At 57.1% G+C, this 21,189-nt stretch overlaps 2 protein-coding genes across 3 annotated transcripts in view; both read left to right on the forward strand.

The window, feature by feature from the left end:
• The first annotated feature begins 1,569 nt into the window (after positions 1 to 1,569).
• Positions 1,570 to 12,803, forward strand: NCKIPSD (NCK interacting protein with SH3 domain). 2 transcript variants are annotated; one of them, XM_066245391.1, is made up of 13 exons: positions 1,570 to 1,826; positions 4,767 to 4,876; positions 5,102 to 5,306; positions 5,500 to 5,602; positions 5,841 to 6,331; positions 7,510 to 7,680; positions 7,845 to 7,931; positions 8,018 to 8,156; positions 8,241 to 8,321; positions 8,526 to 8,654; positions 8,749 to 8,841; positions 8,965 to 9,137; positions 11,929 to 12,803. In XM_066245391.1, exons 1-13 carry the CDS (start codon positions 1,656 to 1,658, stop codon positions 12,130 to 12,132), a joined length of 2,157 nt encoding a protein of 718 aa, XP_066101488.1. In that variant the 5' UTR covers positions 1,570 to 1,655; the 3' UTR covers positions 12,133 to 12,803. The 2 variants fall into 2 exon arrangements, with proteins under 2 accessions (XP_066101488.1, XP_066101489.1); XM_066245392.1 differs by having other exon boundaries at positions 5,500 to 5,590.
• A 2,354-nt stretch (positions 12,804 to 15,157) lies between these two features.
• Positions 15,158 to 21,189, forward strand: part of CELSR3 (cadherin EGF LAG seven-pass G-type receptor 3) — a 40,655-nt gene continuing 34,623 nt past the window's right edge. The window contains 3 exon segments of the mRNA XM_066245473.1: positions 15,158 to 15,619; positions 15,621 to 15,692; positions 16,254 to 19,903. Of these exon segments, the coding sequence (XP_066101570.1) occupies positions 15,549 to 15,619; positions 15,621 to 15,692; positions 16,254 to 19,903 (3,793 nt within the window). The 5' untranslated portion in view covers positions 15,158 to 15,548.

Below are 21,189 nucleotides of genomic sequence, written 5' to 3' on the forward strand. Positions count from 1 at the left end.
GTCCCAGTATCTCCTCTGGAAAGAACCACGCTTGACTGTTGACACAGGTCTCTACCCTCATGCAGCTTAAGTCAAACCTGGCAGCAGCTAAAAGACTGACATTGTGATGTAAGAGGTCCTGGAACCAATATTGCGGCCTCAAGTAGCCAGCAGGCTCTGGTCTGTTGGCAGCCATGAGATCTGGTAAAGGATCCCAGGAAGTGGGTGTTCAATGAGGGTGTGTTCTGTGCGGGTTAGTTCTCTTGGTCCACTACCTGTCACCACAACTACCCAGCCCTGGGCCCCATTGCAACTGTGCCCATCTAATCATTCAGCTCTAGCCAGAGCAGCCCCGAGGCGCGCTACTTGCGCTCTGTGCTGGGAGGGTTTCTGGGAGGAGGATGTATGGCAGGAGATTTGAACTGCAGAACCAGACACGAAGGAGAGGGCCACGGACCTGGTGTCAAGACAGGGTCCTGGATGTCCCATTTTAGTTCCACCCCTCTCCTGAACCTCCCAGCATCTCTCCAAAGCCCACCATGCCTGTGTTCACTACATCCAAAAACAGGCCAACTGCATACACTGGTTAGGTTGTGCCCAGGCTTCCAGTGGGAAATGTAGCAGCACCAGCCCCTGGACAGAAATGGGAGATTCTCCAGAGACTTTTAAGACCCTTAGAGCCTCTCGCTGGGGTTTCCTCCCTTACTCTTAGGAAAAGACCTCTCCAGGCCAGGACTGACTTGTAAGGTGAGTGGGTCAAACGAGCTCTAAGGTTTTCCACCAACTCTCCTGTCTGCTCTCAGAAGGGAGTATCAGAAATAAGATACTCTGGAGTTGTAAGTCCTTTACAGAGAATAGAACAGAGCAATGTGAAACTTATAGATAGTTGTGGTGCCGTCTGGATGCTGTGAAGATGGTAAGTGTGTCCCAGGCTGAGGAAACAGACCACACAGACAACGTGAGGGGAAGAGAGAAGCTAGCAGCTGAAGAGGAGGTGGGGTGGGGAGCGAGAATGGGAGGGCTTTGGACGAGAATGGCTCGACCTGGGTTGTAAAGCCCTCGCCTTACTCTTGCTCGCTATTTCCCACAACTGGCGCGTGATGCGGGTGAAGTTGCCACTTGAAGAGAGGCCATAAGACCCCAGAAACACCGAGGAGACGCAGCCCCGAGGGTACCTCCAAGCGTCGGATCAGCGACACTTAACAAAGGGACAACCCTCACAGGGTCGCGGTCCTTACTGTTAGGTTAGGACCCACTACTACCCCGGGGTGGCGGAGACGCCAAAGACAGGCTCTGCGGTTGAGATGCGGGCGGAGCGCTCTTCGGGTGATATTACTGGCCAAAGCACCCGCGCTTGAGCCAGGAAAATGAATGGCGGGCTGGGCGGGAGCAGCTGGACTTCCCAAAAGGGGTCCGGGATGGGTGGGGCTGGGGACCAAGGCAAGGACCTGGAGTCGAGAGGTCCTGGGGCGAAGGCGGGGCGAACTCTCGAACCGTTTGGGGCCACGGGGGGCGCTGCGCTTGCGTGCGTGGGCTGACATGGGGGCGGGGCTGCGGCGGCGTGCGCGCGCACGCGTCATGTGTCACAGGGCGGGGCGGTGCCTCGCTCGCGGCCTGGGTCCTGGTTCCGCGAACGCCGCCACCTATCCTTCCCCAGCGCGGCCCGGGTCGGCCCCATGTATCGTGCCCTGTACGCGTTCCGCTCGGCGGAACCTAACGCTCTGGCGTTCGCGGCAGGCGAGACCTTCCTTGTGCTGGAGCGCAGCAGCGCGCACTGGTGGCTGGCGGCGCGGGCGCGCAGTGGCGAGACCGGCTACGTGCCGCCCGCCTACCTGCGCCGCCTGCAGGTGAGTGCGCCCCTCCCCGCCGGGCCTCTGCAGCCCCTAGTCTGCGCCCCGTTACTGGCTCCCTCCAGCAGAGAGGGAGTTTGAGAACCTGACCGTGAGACCCCAGACCCACGAGACTGGGACCCTAAGAGCTCTTACCTCCACGTAAAACCAGGCCCTTGACAGCCAACTCCAAGGACTTCAGGCTTACCAAAAACCAGACTCTAAGACTGAGTCCCCATCTGAATAAAATGTAAGAGTCAGCCCTGGATTCCAGCCCTACCGAATTCTGACCGGTTCCCCAGATCCCTAAGACTTCAGATTCTTAATGGGCCCCTTCCCTGGATCCCTAGGATCCCACATGTTGCCTCCCACCCTCAGACCACCAGGTGAAGCCACTGCTTCCACCACTGACACCCAGGCCACTTATTTTCCTAACCATCCTTCATGTTCCCCCCCTCCCCCTCCACTTGGACTTTGGAGCCATAGGCACCCGCATCCCTTAGATGACCCCCAGAGCCCCCAGACTTAAGTGTTTTTCACTATCCTATGCTCAGCCACCCCCTAAGCTCTTTCTAAGGTCACTCACCTACCGACATTGAATCAAGGCTCCCAATCCCCGTTGACACTTCCTGGCACTACCCCACCACACCCCCAAGCCTCAGGTCCTGACTTTTCAGACTTCCTTTGACAGTGAGAACCATCCCTCCTTGTCCTCATTCTGGAGTGGGGGCTGCTCTCACTGTAAGGAGGTGAGACCTGCTCATGGCTTCCCCTAGTCTGACTGTGGCTCCATTTCTTTCCAATGAAGACGGCTGCCCCAGTTCCTGTTGCCCCGAGAATAATCCTGCAGTTGGGGCTGGGGTGCTGTGTCTCCAGCTGGTCTGTTCTGACCACAGGAAGGAAAGACTGGTGCCTCCAGGCCTGGCCAGTGCCGGCCACTCCCGTGTCATCCTAGTCTCTAGCCTTTAGGAAACATCCTGTCCTGGCCCAGTTCAGGACAGAAATAACAGGATAAATTTGGAGATGGTTTTTGGTCGTAGCAGAGAGATGGGCCCTAGGCCCTGGCCCCTCGGCGGGCCTGATTTCATTAGGAGTGCCTGGAATGACAGTGAGGAGTGCTGCGCATCAGCGCCGCTGGGTCTGGAGAGATCATGTTAGACCCAGCCTCTCTGGGCCTGGGGGTTGCTGGAGGCCTCTGAGGAAAGCCCTGCATCTTGTACGTGGCTCTTTGAGGCCTCACCCCTGGCCAGGGCTGGTAGAGCTGGGAGTTTGGGGAAGGCAGACAGGCTACCATCTTTCCATATTGGTTTCTTTCTGCAAATCTCCCTGCCCCTGTCTCCTTTACTCTCTCATTCTTATTCTCCACCCGTGTGTCTGTCTTCCTCCAACTCTCCCTGTCTCTGTCTCCAGCTCTCAATTTCTTTCTGCGTTGTCTCCCTTTGCCTGTCTCTCCCCAACCCCCTCTATCTGTGTGTCTTTCTTGCTATGTTTTTCTCTTTCTGTTCCCCTTTTTTGTCTTCTTTCTGCAGTCTGCCATGCCCCATGTTACCTGCAGGGCTACGCTACCTCTGATTCCATCCGTGTGTCCCCATCAGGGACGCTTTCAAACCTGCTCTGGAGTGATGTCACCTCAGTTCCGAGGCTCCTTTCTAGCCTGATGGACCATGTGTGTCAGGGTCAGGGGAGGGGTAGAGGTAGCTGGTCCCACAGCTGCCACCCCCTACTCCCCATCCCATGCCAGGCAGGCTGGGTAGATTGGGCCCCTGAGTTGCTGTGGATGGCAACACAGAATCTGGGACAGAGGCCAGGCCCCTCTCTTAGGTCCTTGTTTTGCTAGAAACACAGAACTGTTGCTTCCCAGGATGGGTCTAGAAGATTCCTGGAACAGCTTGGGGGAATAAGAGCTGGTAGCAGAGGTGGGAAGAGATCTCTCTGGCCCAAGGTCAGCTACCAGAACCTGCAGAAGGCTATATGTGGACTGCTGTTCTGGAGTGTGATCTTGGTTTTGTGAAGGATCAGCAAGATCCAGGGTGATTTGTTAAGGGTTTTAGGACAGCCTGACCTGTGGTGGCGCAGTGGGATAAAGCGTCGACCTGGAACACTGAGGTTGCTGGTTCGAAACCTTGGGCTTTCCTGGTCAAGGTGCATATGGGAGTTGATGCTTCCTGCTCCTCCCCCCTTCTCTCTCTCTCTCTCTCTCTCTCTCTCTCTCACTCCTCTCTCTCTAAAAATCAATAAAAAAAAAACAACCAAGACACTAGATAGAGTCCGACTAGGTGGTGGCACAGTAGATAGAATGTTGACCTGGGATGCTGAGGACCCAGGTTCGAAACCTCATGGTCTCTGGCTTGAGCCCAAAGATCACTGGCTTGAGTCCAAGGTCGCTGGCTTGAGCAAGGGGTTACTGGCTCAGCTGGAGCCCCCCAGTCAAGGCATGTATGAGAAAGTAATCAACAAACAACTAAGGTGCCGCAATGAAGAATTGATGCTTCTCATCTCTCTCCCTTCCTGTCTGTCCCTCTCTGTCTCTGTCTCTGTCACAAAAACAAACAAACCCCCCCAACCCCCCCCAAAAAAAACAACAACGGACACTAGATAAAGACTTCCTGCTTGGGATCTCAGCTTGAGCTCTGAGTTAAGCCAGGGAATAGACTCAGTGTGTACTCCTGGCCTCAGGCTGGGGGTTCCTGGGCTATGTTTATGCTTTAGATTGCTGGTTTTTAGAGATATTTTAGCTGAGAGCCTCACTATGGGGTCGAGTCCTGAGCTGGGCCCCCATATGTCCTTCCTTAGTCCCTTGAGTGACGCAGTTTGAGAACCCCATTTCGTATTCTAGTCCAGCTTTCTGTGTTCACATCTAGCATCCAGGCTTCAGCGAGTAGTGGTCCTCTGTCCGCCCTGGGCTCAGTCCCCTTACTTGGCCCTCAGGTCTAACTGCCCACCCCGACCCCCACTCAGGGCCTGGAGCAGGATGTCCTCCAAGCCATTGACCGGGCCATTGAGGCTGTACACAACGCAGCCATGCGGGACGGTGGCAAGTATAGCCTGGAGCAGCGCGGAGTACTCCAGTGAGTGGAACGGGGACACCTCCCAGTGAGCACAGTGGGTGGGGTCCCTCCGTGGGTGCTGGGGGGGCTCTGAGGGTCGGGTTGGGAGTAGTGCAGAGTGGGATGGAGCATGAGGGAGGAGGGACAAGCCTGGGCTGTGGGGGACCCAGCATCCCACAGGGAGCACATGAAGACTCAGGAAGTTGGGAGGTGACACCCCTAATGATCTCCCTCTCCCTCCATTAGGAAGCTGATCCACCACCGGAAAGACACTTTGTCCCGCAGGGGCCCCTCTGCTTCCAGCTCTGCAGCTATGACCCCGTCCACCAGCGACCACCATCTGGATGCTGCTGCTGCCAGGCAGCCTAATGGGATATGTCGTGCTGGGTTTGAGCGGCAGCACAGCCTGCCCAGTTCGGAGTATCTTGGGGCAGATGGAGGCCTCTACCAGGTACATGGTGAGAACAGCTGGGGAAGGGAGGTGGGTGGGGCCTAAGGCCTTTGTCTAGAGGCTTGAGGTCCACTGAGTCAGCAGTATAACCCAGAGCCATGGCCCTGCCTGTGCTGGGAACAAGGGCCCTAGCCATTTGCTGGGCTCGCTGGGCTGCCAGCCTGCTCTCTCAGACCTCACTGTTTGCTCCCAGATCCCACCACAGCCTCGCCGAGCAGTGCCGGCCACCCCACCTCCGCCCGTGAAACGCCGAGACCACGAGGCCCTGGTGGCCTCAGGGAGTGGTGAGAGGCAGGGTTGGTAGAATTGTGGGGACACCATGGACTTGGAATGGTTGCTTTGCTGTGTCAGGGAGCTAGGGGTTCCAGGCCTGAGGGGAAGACGGAGCACATGTGGGGGCAGTTGGGGGCCCTGGGCTTGGTTAGAGGGGCTGGCAGAGGAACGGGGCCCTGTGCTGGGGGACAGGTGCTCTGGGCTTGGGTGTGTAAGGGCTCCCGGGGGCTGCCCCGCACAGCGTCCCCTCTCTGCCCGCAGGTGGCCGCAACAGCACGCCCTCCGGGGGCAGTTCTGTGTCCAGTGGCTCCTCGGTCAGCAGCGCCTCCCTCGACACGCTCTACACCGGCTCCAGCTCCTCGGATCTGGGCCCCAGCTGCTCACCCACGCCCCCGCCCGTGCCCCGCCGCAGCACGCACACCACTGTGTCCCACGGTCAGCCACCTCCCTCCAAGGTGCCAGCCTCCAAGCCCCCTGCAGAGGAGGTGGCAGTGGATACGCCCTCGGCCCCCGAAGAGCTCGAGGCCCTGAGTGCGCTGAACCTGAGAACCGCGGAGGAGAAGGCGGTGGCGGAGACGGCTGTGCCCAGGAGCATCGGGGCAGAGCTGATGGAGCTTGTGCGAAGAAACACGGGCCTGAGCCATGAGTTATGCCGTGTGGCCATCGGTGTCGTGGTGGGTCACATCCAGGCCTCTGTGCCAGCCAGCTCACCTGTCATGGAGCAGGTTCTGCTCTCGCTGGTAGAGAGCAAGGTGAGCGTGGGCAGCAGGGCCTCCCCTCCTCAGGCCACCCCGCCGCTGCTGCCCCTTTCCCACCTGCACGCTTGTGCCCAGCCATTACTTGACGGGTGTTTTTTGAGCTCTAGCTCTGGGCCTCCACCCTGCTGGGGGCTGTTTCCTGAAGGAGGGAGGAAGAGCATGTCGGGCGGGGCTCTGTCTGGACAGAGGCCGTAGGCAGGACTGCGGAGGAAGCGGAGCGGGGCCGGCATGGCGCGAACACCGGGAGTGAGTGAGGAGGTGGTGTGGCAGGGGGTGACACCTGGGGCAGGTGACAGGTGAGACCAGATGTGGATGGACGAGAGTTCTCTCTGGCTGCAAGGAAGGACTGGACAGGGCATGAGTGAGGGCAGTGCCCTGATGATCTTGGCAGTGGAGAGAAATGGGTGCTTTGAGAGCTCTGATGGAGGCCTAAGTACCAATAGACGTGAGTGACGTGTGTGGGCAGAATGGGATGGGGCACTGGTTAGGGAGCAGGATTGGAGGGCAGAGAGCCCCGTTAACACAGTGGGGGCCTCCTGGGGGCTCCGTGGCTCCTGCAGCGCAGGTTTTGGTTGTGGGGAGCAGTGGCTCAGTGGGGTTGCCTGTGCAGGGTATGGCTGGCAGGGTTCAAGGGGAACATGGGAGGTGGGTAGATGATAGGCCCAGTGCCACTTTGTGTAGAATTGGAAGGTGGCGTCTGAGTCTCATTCAAGCAGTGACAGAGTCTGTGACCTTCTTATAGGAGGAAGTTTATCCAGGTCTGAGATGGGAGGCAAGTTGGCAAACACCTAAAACATACATGTTTCGTACAGAAACCTGTCTCAGGATAGCTAGACTGGGGGGAAGTGGAGTTACTTGAGAGGGTGGAGAACTGGGTAGTATCCTTGGGAGCCTTCATGTTGAAGGATGGGTTATAGGGACAGGTATTTGTGGGCGCTCAATGGAGAACAGTGCGGGAGGGCAGAGAACCCGGGTCTGGTCCCTTCACCGGTCCTAGGAGGACACTGACTAGGGGCAGCCCTGGTAGGTAAGGCCTTGACCCCTTGCCTGACACTGCTTAGAGCTCATGCCCGTAACCTGAGGATCTGGGTTGGGCTCCAGGCTTCGGGGGCTTTCTGGAGGTGGTGATCATGGGCAGGGAGTGTGCTGAGCCATGTGTCTCTCTCCCCCAGGACCTGAGCTCGGCCCTGCCGTCAGGGCAGGTCTGCCATGACCAGCAGCGTCTGGAGGTAATCTTCGCCGACCTGGCTCGGAGGAAGGACGACGCCCAGCAGCGCAGCTGGGCCCTCTATGAAGATGAGGATGTCATCTGCTGCTACCTGGAGGAGCTGCTGCACATTCTGGTGCGGGGTGGGGACTCACAGCTGTCCCAGTATGCTGTGCAGCTGCCCCCAGCCCCCCGCACCATCCTCCCAGGCTCAGGACTCTTCCCTCCATGTACTCAGCTCACTCTTGTGTGGCCGCACAGCTCACACTGAGTGACTGTCACACTTCCTCCTCCCCACAGACTGATGCAGACCCTGAAGTTTGCAAGAAAATGTGCAAGAGAAACGAGTTTGAGTCTGTCCTGGCTTTGGTCGCCTACTACCAAATGGTGTGTGCAAGACAGAGGGGAGGGGTGTGGAGGGCCCTGGGCAGAGTGGGGGTGCCATGCACTGAGCACACAGGGTCCCCTGCCAGGAGCACCGGGTGTCCCTGCGGCTGCTGCTCCTCAAGTGCTTTGGTGCCATGTGTGGCCTGGATGCAGCCATCATCTCCACACTTGTGTCGTCCGTGCTGCCTGTGGAGCTGGCGCGGGACATGCAGACAGACACTCAGGGTGAGGCGAGGGCAGGCTCTTGCTGTTTGGGGTGGGGGGGTTCCTGCCATCTGCAGGCTCTGACTGCCGGCCTTGCCCCCTCAGACCACCAGAAACTCTGTTACTCCGCTCTCATCCTGGCCATGGTCTTCTCCATGGGCGAGGCAGTGCCCTGTGCACACTACGGTAAGAGGACAGGTCGCTGACCAGCTCACTGCAGGGTGCCCAGAGCCAGCTGGAACCTGGACCCATGGCCGAAGGGCCTGGGGACCCACTGACAGTAGTAGCCTGACAGGGATGGGGTGTCTCCAGGCCTTACAGGAACCCAGGAAGGCTGGGTGGTGTGAGGGGAAGGCCAGGGCTGCAGACTTCCATGTGCCCCTCTTGCAGAGCACCTGGGCACACCCTTCGCCCAGTTCCTGCTGAGCATTGTGGAGGACGGGCTGCCCTTGGACACCACCGAGCAGCTGCCGGATCTCTGCATGAACCTGCTTCTGGCTCTTAACTTGCATTTGCCAGGTGCGGGTGGGGCCTGGCTGGGCGGTGGCTGGCCAGCTAGGGGCTGTCCGGGCGTAGCACCTGTCCCGTCGTCCACACCTGTGTCCTTCCTTAGCCCCTGACCAGAACGTCATCATGGCTGCCCTGAGCAAGCACACCAATGTCAAGATCTTCTCTGAGAAGCTGCTCTTGCTCTTGAACAGAGGCGGTGAGGGCCCAGGAATCTGTGCGGTACCATTTTGATGCCCTGTGACCGCGGGACCCCAAAACTCCCTGGGGTGACTCTGGGCCCCTCAGAAAGACTGCCCTGACGCCTCTCTGGGCCTCCTAGATGACCCCGTGCGCATCTTTACACACGAGCCGCAGCCACCGCATGCTGTTCTCAAGTTCCTGCAGGATGTGTTCGCCAGCCCGGCCACCGCGGCCATCTTCTACCACACGGACATGATGGCGCTCATTGACATCACCGTGCGGCACATTGCAGACCTGTCACCCGGAGACAAGGTGCCTGGAGGGGGCTGCAGCAGGGACAGGAGCTGTGGAGAAACAAACAAAATGGGGGAGGGGGACGACATGATGCCGAGTTGAGACAAGGGACAGGGACGCTGCTGGCGCCAGGTAAGCATGGGAGGCGTGCAGGAGCCTGCCGGGTGGGCCGGGGCTGAAAGGAGCCAGCCACAAGGGGCCGTGGGTGGACTGTCTGGGGGAAGCTGGAGCAGAGGGGGCTCAGGAAGGGGAGGAGAGTGGAAGTGGGGTGTGGATGCTGTGAGGGCATCGGCTGTGGGAAGGGGAGGTGACCTGACAAACACCCTGGGCGGGTGGAATGGAAGCTGCTGCTGCCACCAAGGGCCTGGGGGCCGGGAGAGGCTGGTGGTGGGAGGAGAGCTCAGGGTGGTGCAGTGGGCACGGGGCATTGCTGCCGCACTGCACTTGTGTTGCAGTGCTGATTGCTGAGGTGGGGGAAACTTTGACGCTGGGCAGGGAGGGGGGAAGATAGAGTTGTGTGTTGTGGCGAGATTGAGAAGATTCCTGCTAGACACCCAGGTACAGGGGGACATCCGGGAGGCCTTTGGGCTGGGGAGAGACACTGTGGTGCTGTCTGTGCACAGATATGGTGGGAAGCCTGTGTGATCCTCAGGGAACGGGGTGGACAGGTCAGAAGGAAGTTCAGGCCTCAGGGTGTGACCCTGTAGGGTGAGGAGGGAGAAACCCAGGAGGAAACCGAGGGAACAGGAGCCCAAAGGGACGTGTGTGGAGGACGAGGGAGATGAGCTGTCTCCACAATTAGGAACCAGAGTAGGACAGGGACTAAGAACTGGCCATTAGACTTGTCACACAGAGGTCAGTGGTGACAGGCTATGCTTGTGGAATGGAGGGAAGAGAATCTAAGTGGCAAGTTTGAGGGGATTTGAAGTTGGAAGGAAGGTTGGAAACAGTAAATGGAGACAGTGCTTGTGAGTTTCTGTGAAGGGGAACAGAAGAGGGGTTGCTGGAGGGAGATGTAGGGCTAGGGTGTTTTGTTTTATTTTTGACTTTATTTTTAGAGAGGGAGAGAGAGCAAGAGAAAGAGAGACAGAGAAACATTAATTTGTTATTCCACCTATTTATGCATCATTGGTGGATTTTTGTACATGCCCTGACCAGGGATCGAACCCACAACCTTGGTATATCGGGAGGATGCTCTAACCGGCTGAGCTACCCAGCTAGGACCAGGGAAAGTGTTTTACAGGTGGGAGGTTCTGGTGCATGTCTTTGAGCCAGAGGGAATGGCCCAGCAAGCATAGAGAGGGGTATAGCTCAGTGGTAGAGCATCTGGCTGAGCGAGTGTAGAGAACTGGCCAGTGTGTCGTGGAGGTGGGGGGACCGCTGCAGAAGGCAGGTAGATGAGGCCACAGGGGAGGGGCCAGCCCCATGTGGGGGGTGGCCCCTGAAAGTTCTTTTCAGTGGGGTCAGGGGAGATGTAAGTGCTGAGAGAAAGGCTATCCGAACGATGGCTTGTTTTCTCCATAGAATAGCGCCAGCCGACTGGACAGTTAGGTTTGGAAAACAGAGAAGGTGGGCAATGGTGCTGTAAACACGGCTGAGAAAATGGTGGGAGTCCCAGGCACTGAACATTCACTAGAGGTTTGTGGCCGGGGATGGCGTTGAGGCTGGTGCATGGTTCTGTGGTTGTCTGCTACTTAGACACAGAACTGGATTTGCAGGCTCTAGGTCTGACCATGGCTGAGAGTTGGCAGGAGGATGCTGCCTAATCAAAGGTAAAGGGAGAAAAGAGGGATGGTGAGGGGGACCGACAGAGAAAATGCAGGGTCAGGTCAGTGGATTGGGGGTCTCAGTAAAGGTAAGGAGCAGCATGGGTATCAGGTTGGATGGGCCATTGGAGCTCTTTAATCCGAGGTGCTGGAAAGGTAAGCTGGGGTTGGGAATTGGAGATGGACTCAGAGCATGTATAGACTGTAAGGTGATAGCCAGGTCCTAGGGATGGGCCAGATGTGGGTTGTGTGGGGAGAGACAGATTCAGAGGACAGCTGCATGTTTGGCCTGTGCATTTGAATGGACAGCAGTGTTGGTCATTACGATAAAGAACGTGAGAAAGCCCTCAGCTTTGGAAAGGTGGGGAAGATCATGAGTTAGGAGGTGAATATAGGGGTTTGAGGTCTTAGGTCTGTGCTAGAGGTATGAGTGTGGGTCACATTTGAAGTTGTAGGGGTGAGTGAGGTCTTCCAGGCTGAGAGAACAGAATGAGAACCAGAGGGCCTCTGAACAGAGATAGTGTTACCATGAAGGCTCAGCATTAAATGAGGGACAGGGGCACGTTGCTTCTTCTTGCCACTTCTCTGAGCCAGGACTTCCTTGGGCCAGTGACATTCTGGGACTGTCTGTGTCTTGGGCGATTCATTCATTCACTTATTTATTCAACAACTATTATTTTATTTTATTTTTAATTTATTCATTTTAGAAAGGAGAGAGAGAGGGAGAGGAGAGAGAAAGAGAGAGAAGGGGGGAGGAGCAGGAAGCATCAACTCCCATATGTGCCTTGACCAGGCAAGCCCAGGGTTTCGAACCGGCGACCTCAGCATTTCCAGGTCGATGCTTTATCCACTGCGCCACCACAGGTCAGGCCTTATTCAACAACTGTTGAAGGTCAGTTCTGTGTTAAGTACATTCTGGATTCTGGGGACACAACCCTGATCTTCACTGGTGTGAGCTTATCCACAGCCCTGGCGTCTGTATGGCTGCCATTAGGCAGCAGTGGCCTCCCTGGGGTCCCTGAGCTTGCCTGCTCTTTCCACAGCTACGCATGGAGTACCTCTCCCTGATGCATGCCGTGGTCCGCTCCACGCCCTATATGCAGCACCGCCACCGGCTCCCTGACTTGCAAGCCACACTGCGGCGTATTCTGAGCGAGGAGGACGCCTCACCCCAGTGCCAGATGGACCGCATGATTGTCCTAGAGATGTGCAAGGAATTCCCAGTGCTGGGCGAGGCCCCCAGCTAGCACTTTCCTCTCTCCTTCCTTGGGCAGGGATCAGGGGACTTGGGGCTTGACCCTAAGAATGTTTTGCACTGACAGTGTTAGGGGGTATGGTGGTAAAAGGGACCCACCTGAAGCAGGGCTAATGCGAGGGGCCAAATGCAGGATTGGGGACCATGCTCTGGGAACAATGCCAGGGCAAAGGAAATTTGTGAGCTGAAGCCTCTCTATCGCCGGGTAGGCTGCCTCTACAGCATGTCCCTCCTCCCACACCCCTCCCCCATATACACGTGCACACTCAGAGTCCTGCTGCTGCTCCAGGCTGGGCCAGAGCCCCCCTCCCCAGCCTGTCTGGTCTGTGTCCTGGGCCTCAGCAAGCCATGTCCTTGGGGTGAGGGGAGATTTCCCGCCAGCTCTGTTTTTTGCCTTAGCTTTGCAGTAAGTGCTGCTTATGTGCTTCCCCTACCCCAGTGGGGGGTCGCTGTCCCTCACTCCCACCCTGGGGAGCCTCGGCCAAGTTGCTGCTTTGAAAGCAGGATTTTGGAGACAGGCCACCCATCTTTGAGCCTCACAGTATAGGATGGTGGCGCTGAGAAAGCCAATGAGTGATTCTATTTTCTCTGTAAAAATGTAGACCGAAAAGCCATGTGTATTTTCCTATGTGCTGCAGCTCAACTTTGGGAATAAATCACAGGCCTCTGGAAACAGGCTTCCCTGTATAATCCTGGGTGGTGGCGGTGGGAAGAGGGTGGGCAGGAGTACTGGGGCCTCGGGACCTCGTCATTAGCTTGTCCTGACCTCTCCAGCCTGAGGAGGTCATGGTCACCAAAACGCCTGTCCTTCAAGGTCCCTCGAACCCTGTTCCAGCTTCTTTTCCTTGAGTTTCTATTTCTGGGCCGTAGCCCAGTGCCCTGTGGTCCATGTGCAGGCGATTGCCCGTTCAGGCTTTGCTTAAAATCTTTCTTTGCCTTGAATGCCGTCTCTTCCTCTCCTGTTGAAACCCTATCCCAGCCCTGGCCTCTTTGAACACCTGGGTCTCACCCACCTCTTTTCCGTACTCTCTTGTCATGGGGCCTAGCAACATCCCTCATTGTTCAACTTCAGCAATGATTTGGCACTGATGGTAGGGCAAAAGAGTAAACAAATATGGGGTTAGATATGCACTGCTGTTTGAGGGGAATTAGAAGTCAGTGGGCAAAATCTTTTTCCTTGTGGGCTCATAAGTTAAAAAAAGCTCTTGCTGTAAGTGGGGGAAAAGAGTCAGGAACTCATTGCCAGACACCAACCAGTGAAAGTGGTTTTCATCAGTTCCCTTCATTTTTTACTCAAGATGATTTTTTTTTAAGTTGTCTTTTTAAAATTTTTTTTTGTGGCAGAGACAGAGAGAGGGACAGAGACAGGAAGGGAGAAAGATGAGAGACATCAATTCTTCGTTGCAGCTCCTTAGTTGTTCATTGATTGCTTTCTCATATGTGCCTTAACCGGGGAGCTGCAGCAGACCGAGTGACCCCTTGCTTGAGCCAGTGACCTTGGGCTTTAGCTGGCGAGCTTTGCTCAAACCAGATGAGTCTGTGCTCAAGCTGGTGACCTCGGGGTCTCGAACCTGGGTCCTCCGCATCCCAGTCCGACACACTATCCACTGCGCCACCGCCTAGTTAGGCTCAAGATGATTTTTATCAGATGATTCTGCACATCCAGTAGCCCTGATATGTGACTTCTGGTTATGACTTTTCCTTTCTCACTAGGGTGCTGAAGGCAGAGGGCTTTCTCCCACCAAAACTGTAATTCAGTGAGTTGCACAGAGAGGCCAGGGCTAGGGATGGGATCCCTGGGAAACGGGTACTTAGGAAACCGAGATAAGAACATTTGACAGGGGACTTGGGAGCAAAGCTCAGGAGGCTGATGCAGAGACGTCCTTAACTGTCCACTCAGAAGGTTAAGCACAGAGGCTTACCTGGACCTGAGGAGGGGCTAACAAAACGGCCCCAGTGAAAGCTCTGTGTGGCGCAACCTGGTCACTCAGCATTTTGCAGGCGTTGTGCCTTCCTTTCTCATCCAGAATCAGTGATACTGGCTTCCAGTCATGACCCCTTTTTTATTGAAGTGCTGAAAGCAGATATTCACGATTCTCCTGAAATATTGTTCAGTGCGAAGCGCTGGTCCTCTGGAAGCTGAGACAGGAACTGACAACCTTTGTGCCTTGCTCGGGTCCCTGTTATGATGTAGACATGGGAAGAGCAGCGCTGTGCTGTGCTATCTGTCCCAGTACTGGCACTTATGGACAGTGTGGCCCTATGACAGAAGGATCAGAAGTCACTGCCAGTTTTCACACGATTGTCCAAGGGGCCATTGCGTACATTTTTAAGAGATGCAGGTACTCCACCCTCATGCCTTTAACAACCCAGACCGTACATCCAAAGCGAAGCTCCGACCTTAGGGTGTCCTCAGATTCAAAGTCAGCTCCGAGCATCACTTGAGTTCGTCCATCCTCTTGCTGTACACACGTCTGACGCTCAGGAGGTGGAACCCGTGGGAACTCCGCCTCCCGGAAGCGAAAAAGTTAAGAGGCCAAAGAATGCAGCATCTGATTGGTTGGTGGTGATATCATAGTCACCATTTGGGGCTGGCCGGAGGTAGGGATTCTTCGCTGGTTCGAAACAGGAGCCGCACCCCTTGGGACGCTCTGGAGTATTCTAGGCCCCAGACCTGACCCCCTTCTCCACCCACACCCCTCTGCACGTGACGCTGCAGCCTGTTATCGCCGATGCATTTGCAGGCTGCTTGGTAGAGCCCCTCCTGGATTCTTTCTGGCTATTCTGGAACCTGCGAGTACCCTCTCCTCAGACAATGAGTCCGCCGTCGGGGGCGGAGCCTCCTATTGTGCCAATAGAGACGTTGACTTTCTGATTGGAAAGCTCTGCATTCACCTGCCGCCGCCCCCCCTCCCCCCGCGCTCATCTTCTGTGACGTCTATTCCGCGGCGTCTGCAGTTGGTGCCGACCTGCCCGGGAGTTACACGGAGCGGGGAGAACTGGATTGAATGGCGTGTGGAGGGTTGAGTTTCAGATAGTTTTTTCAAAGGATTAAGAGGCGCGGTCGTAGTGGACAAGCGGTCGGGATCCGAGGAGGCGGGTCCGCAGCCGTGGGGTATCCCAGAACACTCGAGTCTCGCGACCTGGAGATGGAGGTGTAGGCCCCAGTGGAGGACCCCGAGCCCCGGAAGGTCGTCAAGGCAAGGAAGAGTTTGGCCTCTGCTTCCGCGTCAGGCTGGTCACCTCCCTTCCTGATCCGCAGGGACGCTCCAAACAAGGAGATGGTTGGGACGTTTTATGAGTTAAAACTAACTGATCGAACAGTTAAAGTTATTGTTCGGGCTGCTGGAGCCCCAGGGCCCCCTCTGTCCCCAGGATTAGATATGGTATCCCCCGCCCCCATGAGTCATGAGAACTCTCACTGTGCATCAGATTTTCAGACCAAAATCCGGGACGGGGTTCGGAACTAGTGCTCAGGAAGGGCAACAAGAGACCCACAAGCAGTAAAAAGGCTAGAAGACGAAGCTGGAACAGCGCTCTCAAAGGGGAGGGGCGGATGAGGGCGGTGGCCAAGAGCGGGAAGAGTGGATTCAAGGCCAGTCACCTTCCACAACCTTTTCAGCACCTTGGGCAGCGCCTATGTTTTGCCCTTAATAAAGATGGCGGCAAGAACTTCGTTAATCAGATCTCCCATGCGCGACGGTCTGTACCACCGGATTTGGGGCTTCGGGGCGGAGGTGGAACAAACCATCGCGGCGGCCGGGAGCCATGTTGGAGCGGCGGGAGGCGGCAGCAGCGTCGGGGATGCTGTGGTGGGGGCGGCAAAGGCCGGGGCCACACTCCAAAGGGGCTCTGGCAGCTGAGTAGATGGTGGCCAGAGGGTGGCGGCGGTGGCGCGAGAGACAGGCCGAGAGGCGGGGAACCGGGGCGGCGGCAGGGGCCCGAGAGGGGGCCCGAGCGGCAGGGCAGGCCCACGGCCCGGACCGAGGTGGGGGACGGTGGAGGCCGTGTGAGGAGACAAGGGGTGATGGCGAGGCAGCCGCCATGGTGGGGTCTTAGTGGGCCAACGACCCCGCTACTCCTACTCCTTCTCCTCTCTTTGTTCCTTCTCAGCCGAGAGGAGCTGGGGGGCGGCGGGGGCCAAGGCTGGTACCCGGGGGTAGATGCTGCTACGGGATCAGGGGAGCGGATCGGCGGCAGGGCCTTAGCTCTTTGTCCCGAGCCACCTGGGGCTCGGGACGATGGAGAGCCTGGCCTGGGAGTCAGGGAACCTATCTTCGTGGGGCTCCGAGGGGGAAGGCAAAGAACCCAGAGGGGCCGAGGGTCTCCTGACGCGGGGTTTGGGGTGGAATATAGGGTCCAGGCATTAGGCAGCCGGGGGCGAGAGACAGGACAGGGACCAGGGTCTCTTTTATGCTGGCGCCCAGAGGTCTCTTCTTGCAGGCAGACAGGACCCTCACGAAGAGATAGTTTATCGCCAGAGGCTCGGTCCCCAGGCGTCCTGGGCTCAGAGAACAGCTTGCCTTTTCCTTCAGACCTTCTGGTTCGGCCCCGTGGTTCCAAGTTGGTGTCCTCCCAGAGGAATGCTGGGAGAGGTGCCCCCCAAAAAGTGGGAACCACGCGATGCTGCGGGGAATTATGGGTGCCGAGGCGCAGGGATCAAAGCGAGAGAACCCTGACATCCCTAGCCGAGAGGGCAGGCACCTGGGCAGACGGCCCTCTCGGAGGTGCGGGATCTGGCCTTAGGCTGGATTCAGCACCGCGCATGGCGATGACAGCTCCCGCTTCTGGTTCAGCACCGCTCGATTATCGGACAGCTCCGGAGCCGACGCCCAAGCGCATGCGCTCCCGCGGTCTCTTCCGCCGCCGCTTGCTTCCGCAGCGCCCCGGGCCGCTGTCTCCGGGGCTCCCAGCCCGGCCGGGACTCTGGAGAATACCCCTAACGAGCCGGGTCCGCCCCCGTCGCGCCGCAAACCGCCACCCGCAGTTTCCGCAGTACAACTACCAGGCGCTAGTGCCCGAGAACGAGGCGGCGGGCACTGCGGTGCTACGCGTTGTGGCGCAGGACCCCGACGCGGGTGAGGCCGGGCGCCTAGTATACTCGCTGGCTGCCCTCATGAACAGCCGCTCGCTGGAGCTGTTCAGCATCGACCCGCAGAGCGGCCTCATCCGCACGGAAGCCGCTCTGGATCGCGAGAGCATGGAGCGCCACTACCTGCGTGTGACAGCGCAGGACCACGGCTCGCCGCGCCTCTCGGCCACCACCATGGTGGCTGTTACAGTGGCCGACCGCAACGACCACGCGCCAGTGTTTGAGCAGGCGCAATACCGGGAAACGCTTCGCGAGAACGTGGAGGAGGGCTACCCCATCCTGCAGTTGCGTGCCACCGACGGCGACGCGCCCCCCAACGCCAACTTGCGTTACCGCTTCGTGGGGCCGCCAGCTGCGCGCGCCGCCGCTTCAGCCGCCTTCGAGATTGATCCGCGCTCCGGCCTCATCAGCACTAGCGGTCGCGTGGACCGCGAGCACATGGAAAGCTACGAGCTGGTGGTGGAGGCAAGCGACCAGGGCCAAGAGCCCGGGCCACGCTCTGCCACCGTCCGTGTGCACATAAACGTACTGGACGAAAACGACAATGCGCCTCAATTTAGCGAGAAGCGTTACGTGGCTCAGGTGCGTGAGGATGTGCGCCCCCATACGGTGGTGCTACGCGTCACGGCCACCGACAGGGACAAGGACGCCAACGGATTGGTGCATTACAATATCATTAGCGGCAATAGCCGCGGCCACTTCGCCATCGACAGCCTCACGGGCGAGATCCAGGTGGTGGCACCTCTGGATTTTGAGGCAGAACGAGAGTATGCTTTGCGCATCCGGGCGCAGGATGCAGGCCGGCCTCCGCTGTCCAATAACACGGGCCTGGCCAGCATCCAGGTAGTGGATATCAACGACCATACTCCTATCTTTGTCAGCACGCCCTTCCAGGTGTCTGTCTTGGAAAATGCGCCCCTGGGCCACTCGGTCATCCACATTCAGGCAGTAGATGCAGACCATGGGGAGAATGCCCGATTAGAGTACTCCCTTACTGGTGTGGCACCCGATACTCCCTTTGTGATAAACAGTGCAACTGGCTGGGTCTCTGTAAGTGGTCCCCTGGACCGTGAGTCTGTAGAGCATTATTTCTTTGGTGTGGAGGCCCGGGACCATGGCTCACCCCCTCTATCGGCCTCAGCCAGTGTCACAGTGACTGTGCTGGATGTTAATGACAATCGGCCTGAGTTCACAATGAAGGAGTACCACCTACGGCTGAATGAGGATGCAGCTGTGGGCACCAGTGTGGTCAGTGTGACTGCTGTAGACCGTGATGCCAACAGTGCCATCAGCTACCAGATCACAGGCGGCAACACTCGGAATCGCTTTGCCATCAGCACCCAGGGTGGTGTAGGTTTGGTGACACTGGCTCTGCCATTGGACTACAAGCAGGAACGCTACTTCAAGCTGGTGCTAACTGCATCTGACCGGGCCCTTCATGATCACTGCTATGTGCATATCAACATCACAGATGCCAACACTCATCGGCCTGTCTTTCAAAGTGCCCACTACTCAGTGAACGTAAATGAGGATCGGCCAGTGGGTAGCACCGTGGTGGTCATCAGTGCCTCTGACGATGATGTGGGTGAGAATGCTCGTATCACTTATCTACTGGAGGACAACCTGCCTCAGTTCCGCATTGATGCAGACTCAGGGGCCATTACACTACAGGCCCCATTGGACTACGAGGATCAGGTGACCTATACACTTGCTATTACAGCCCGAGACAATGGCATCCCACAGAAGGCCGACACCACTTACGTAGAGGTGATGGTCAATGATGTGAATGATAACGCTCCGCAGTTTGTGGCCTCCCACTACACAGGGTTGGTCTCTGAGGATGCTCCACCTTTCACCAGTGTCCTGCAGATCTCAGCCACTGACCGGGATGCTCATGCCAATGGCCGGGTCCAGTACACTTTCCAGAATGGGGAAGATGGGGATGGAGATTTTACCATTGAGCCCACCTCTGGCATTGTCCGGACAGTGAGGCGGCTGGATCGGGAGGCTATACCAGTGTATGAACTTACTGCCTATGCTGTAGACCGAGGTGTGCCCCCACTTCGGACTCCTGTCAGCATCCAAGTCTCAGTGCAGGATGTGAACGACAATGCACCTGTCTTCCCAGCTGAGGAGTTTGAGGTTAGAGTGAAGGAGAATAGCATTGTGGGTTCGGTGGTGGCCCAGATTACTGCAATGGATCCTGATGAGGGTCCTAATGCTCATATAATGTACCAGATTGTGGAGGGGAACATCCCTGAGCTGTTCCAAATGGACATCTTCTCCGGAGAGTTGACGGCACTCATTGACCTGGACTATGAGGCTCGCCAGGAATATGTGATTGTGGTGCAGGCCACGTCTGCCCCTCTGGTCAGTCGGGCCACTGTGCATGTTCGCCTAGTTGACCAGAATGATAATAGTCCTGTGCTCAACAACTTCCAGATCCTCTTCAACAACTATGTCTCCAACCACTCAGACACCTTCCCCTCAGGCATCATTGGGCGCATCCCAGCTTATGATCCTGATGTCTCTGACCACCTCTTCTATTCTTTTGAGCGGGGCAATGAGCTGCAGCTGTTGGTGGTCAACCAGACCAGTGGAGAGCTTCGACTCAGCCGTAAGCTAGACAACAACCGCCCACTGGTGGCCTCCATGTTGGTGACTGTCACAGGTAAGGGGTGGGGGCAGGCAAATGACTCAGTAACTTTAAACTGTCCATGCCTTAGGGGTTTCACAGGGCACCTCAAACCAAAGAGGAATTTCCAAGCCTTCTAAGAATCCCTTCCGTGTTGGGCTCCTGCACGCTATAGGATCTGCTGCAGACCTCACAATTTTGGTCTGCATAGTCCCTGTTTAGGTTCTTGGGAAGTCTCTACAGAACTCGAGATTCTAGGGCATCTAGCAGACCCTATGAACTGTCTACTACTCTGGGAGAGCTCCCCTTCCTCCCAAAGGCTGGAGGTCCTAGGTTAATGCTCTGGAGGTCACAGGAAAATTCAGTGTAGGCCAGTTGGCCCCCTCCACACCTCTGTTCAGATGAGGAGTTATTTGGGTCCACTCTGATCCTCACCCCATCTGTGAGGAAGGGGAAGCCAATAGTTTAGTGGTCAGGAAGCACAGCTTACCCTGGCAGCTTCAGGCAGAAAGTGGGCCCACATTGGCCTGGCTACTGTCTAAGGGACTGACCAAGGCCCTGCTTTGAGAAAATATCCAGAGATCCACCTGCCTGTTTCCTGCCTCTACAACCCCAGGTTTTCACAAAGCGCTCCCTAATAGGAAGGTGCAGGTAGGAGAGGCTCTTGCAATCCTGTCTACTGGAGGCTGCAGAGGCTAGGAGACAGATCTTACTGGTGTCATTCCGCGGTTCTTTTTTATTTTTTCATTTTTCTGAAGCTGGAAACAGGGAGAGACAGTCAGACAGACTCCCGCATGCGCCCGACCGGGATCCACCCGGCACGCCCACCAGGGGCGGTGCTCTGCCCCCCAGGGGGCGATGCTCTGCCCATCCTGGGCGTCGCCATATTGCGGCCAGAGCCACTCTAGCGCCTGAGGCAGAGGCCACAGAGCCATGCCCAGCGCCCGGGCCATCTTTGCTCCAATGGAGCCTTGGCTGCGGGAGGGGAAGAGAGAGACAGAGAGGAAAGCGCCGCGGAGGGGTGGAGAAGCAAACGGGCGCTTCTCCTGTGTGCCCTGCCGGGAATTGAACCCGGGTCCTCCGCACGCTAGGCCGACGCTCTACCGCTGAGCCAACGGGCCAGGGCCCATTCCCCGGTTCTGGAGCATGGATTCCTGGTGTTGCCAAAGAAGTCACAGCCTCCATTTATCACTCAACATACTCAACAACCCTCTTCGAACACCCAATGTGTGCTATGGTCTGGAGACAGGCATATAAGCACCTCATCCTCATTTCTGGGGGAGGCCACTGAAATTGTAGGACCTAGGTCTGGGGTGATGGGC

Source organism: Saccopteryx bilineata, chromosome 10 (genome assembly GCF_036850765.1).
Source record: "Saccopteryx bilineata isolate mSacBil1 chromosome 10, mSacBil1_pri_phased_curated, whole genome shotgun sequence".
Lineage (NCBI taxonomy): Eukaryota > Metazoa > Chordata > Mammalia > Chiroptera > Emballonuridae > Saccopteryx > Saccopteryx bilineata.

Excerpts from the sequence above, each read along its gene's own strand:
- NCKIPSD (XM_066245391.1), top strand. The coding sequence starts at position 1,656 with ATGTATCGTGCCCTGTACGCGTTCCGCTCGGCGGAACCTAACGCTCTG. Across the intron at positions 1,827-4,766 it reads CCTACCTGCGCCGCCTGCAG|GGCCTGGAGCAGGATGTCCT; the intron begins GTGAGTGCGCCC and ends ACCCCCACTCAG. Across the intron at positions 5,603-5,840 it reads AGGGAGTGGTGAGAGGCAGG|GTGGCCGCAACAGCACGCCC; the intron begins GTTGGTAGAATT and ends CTCTGCCCGCAG.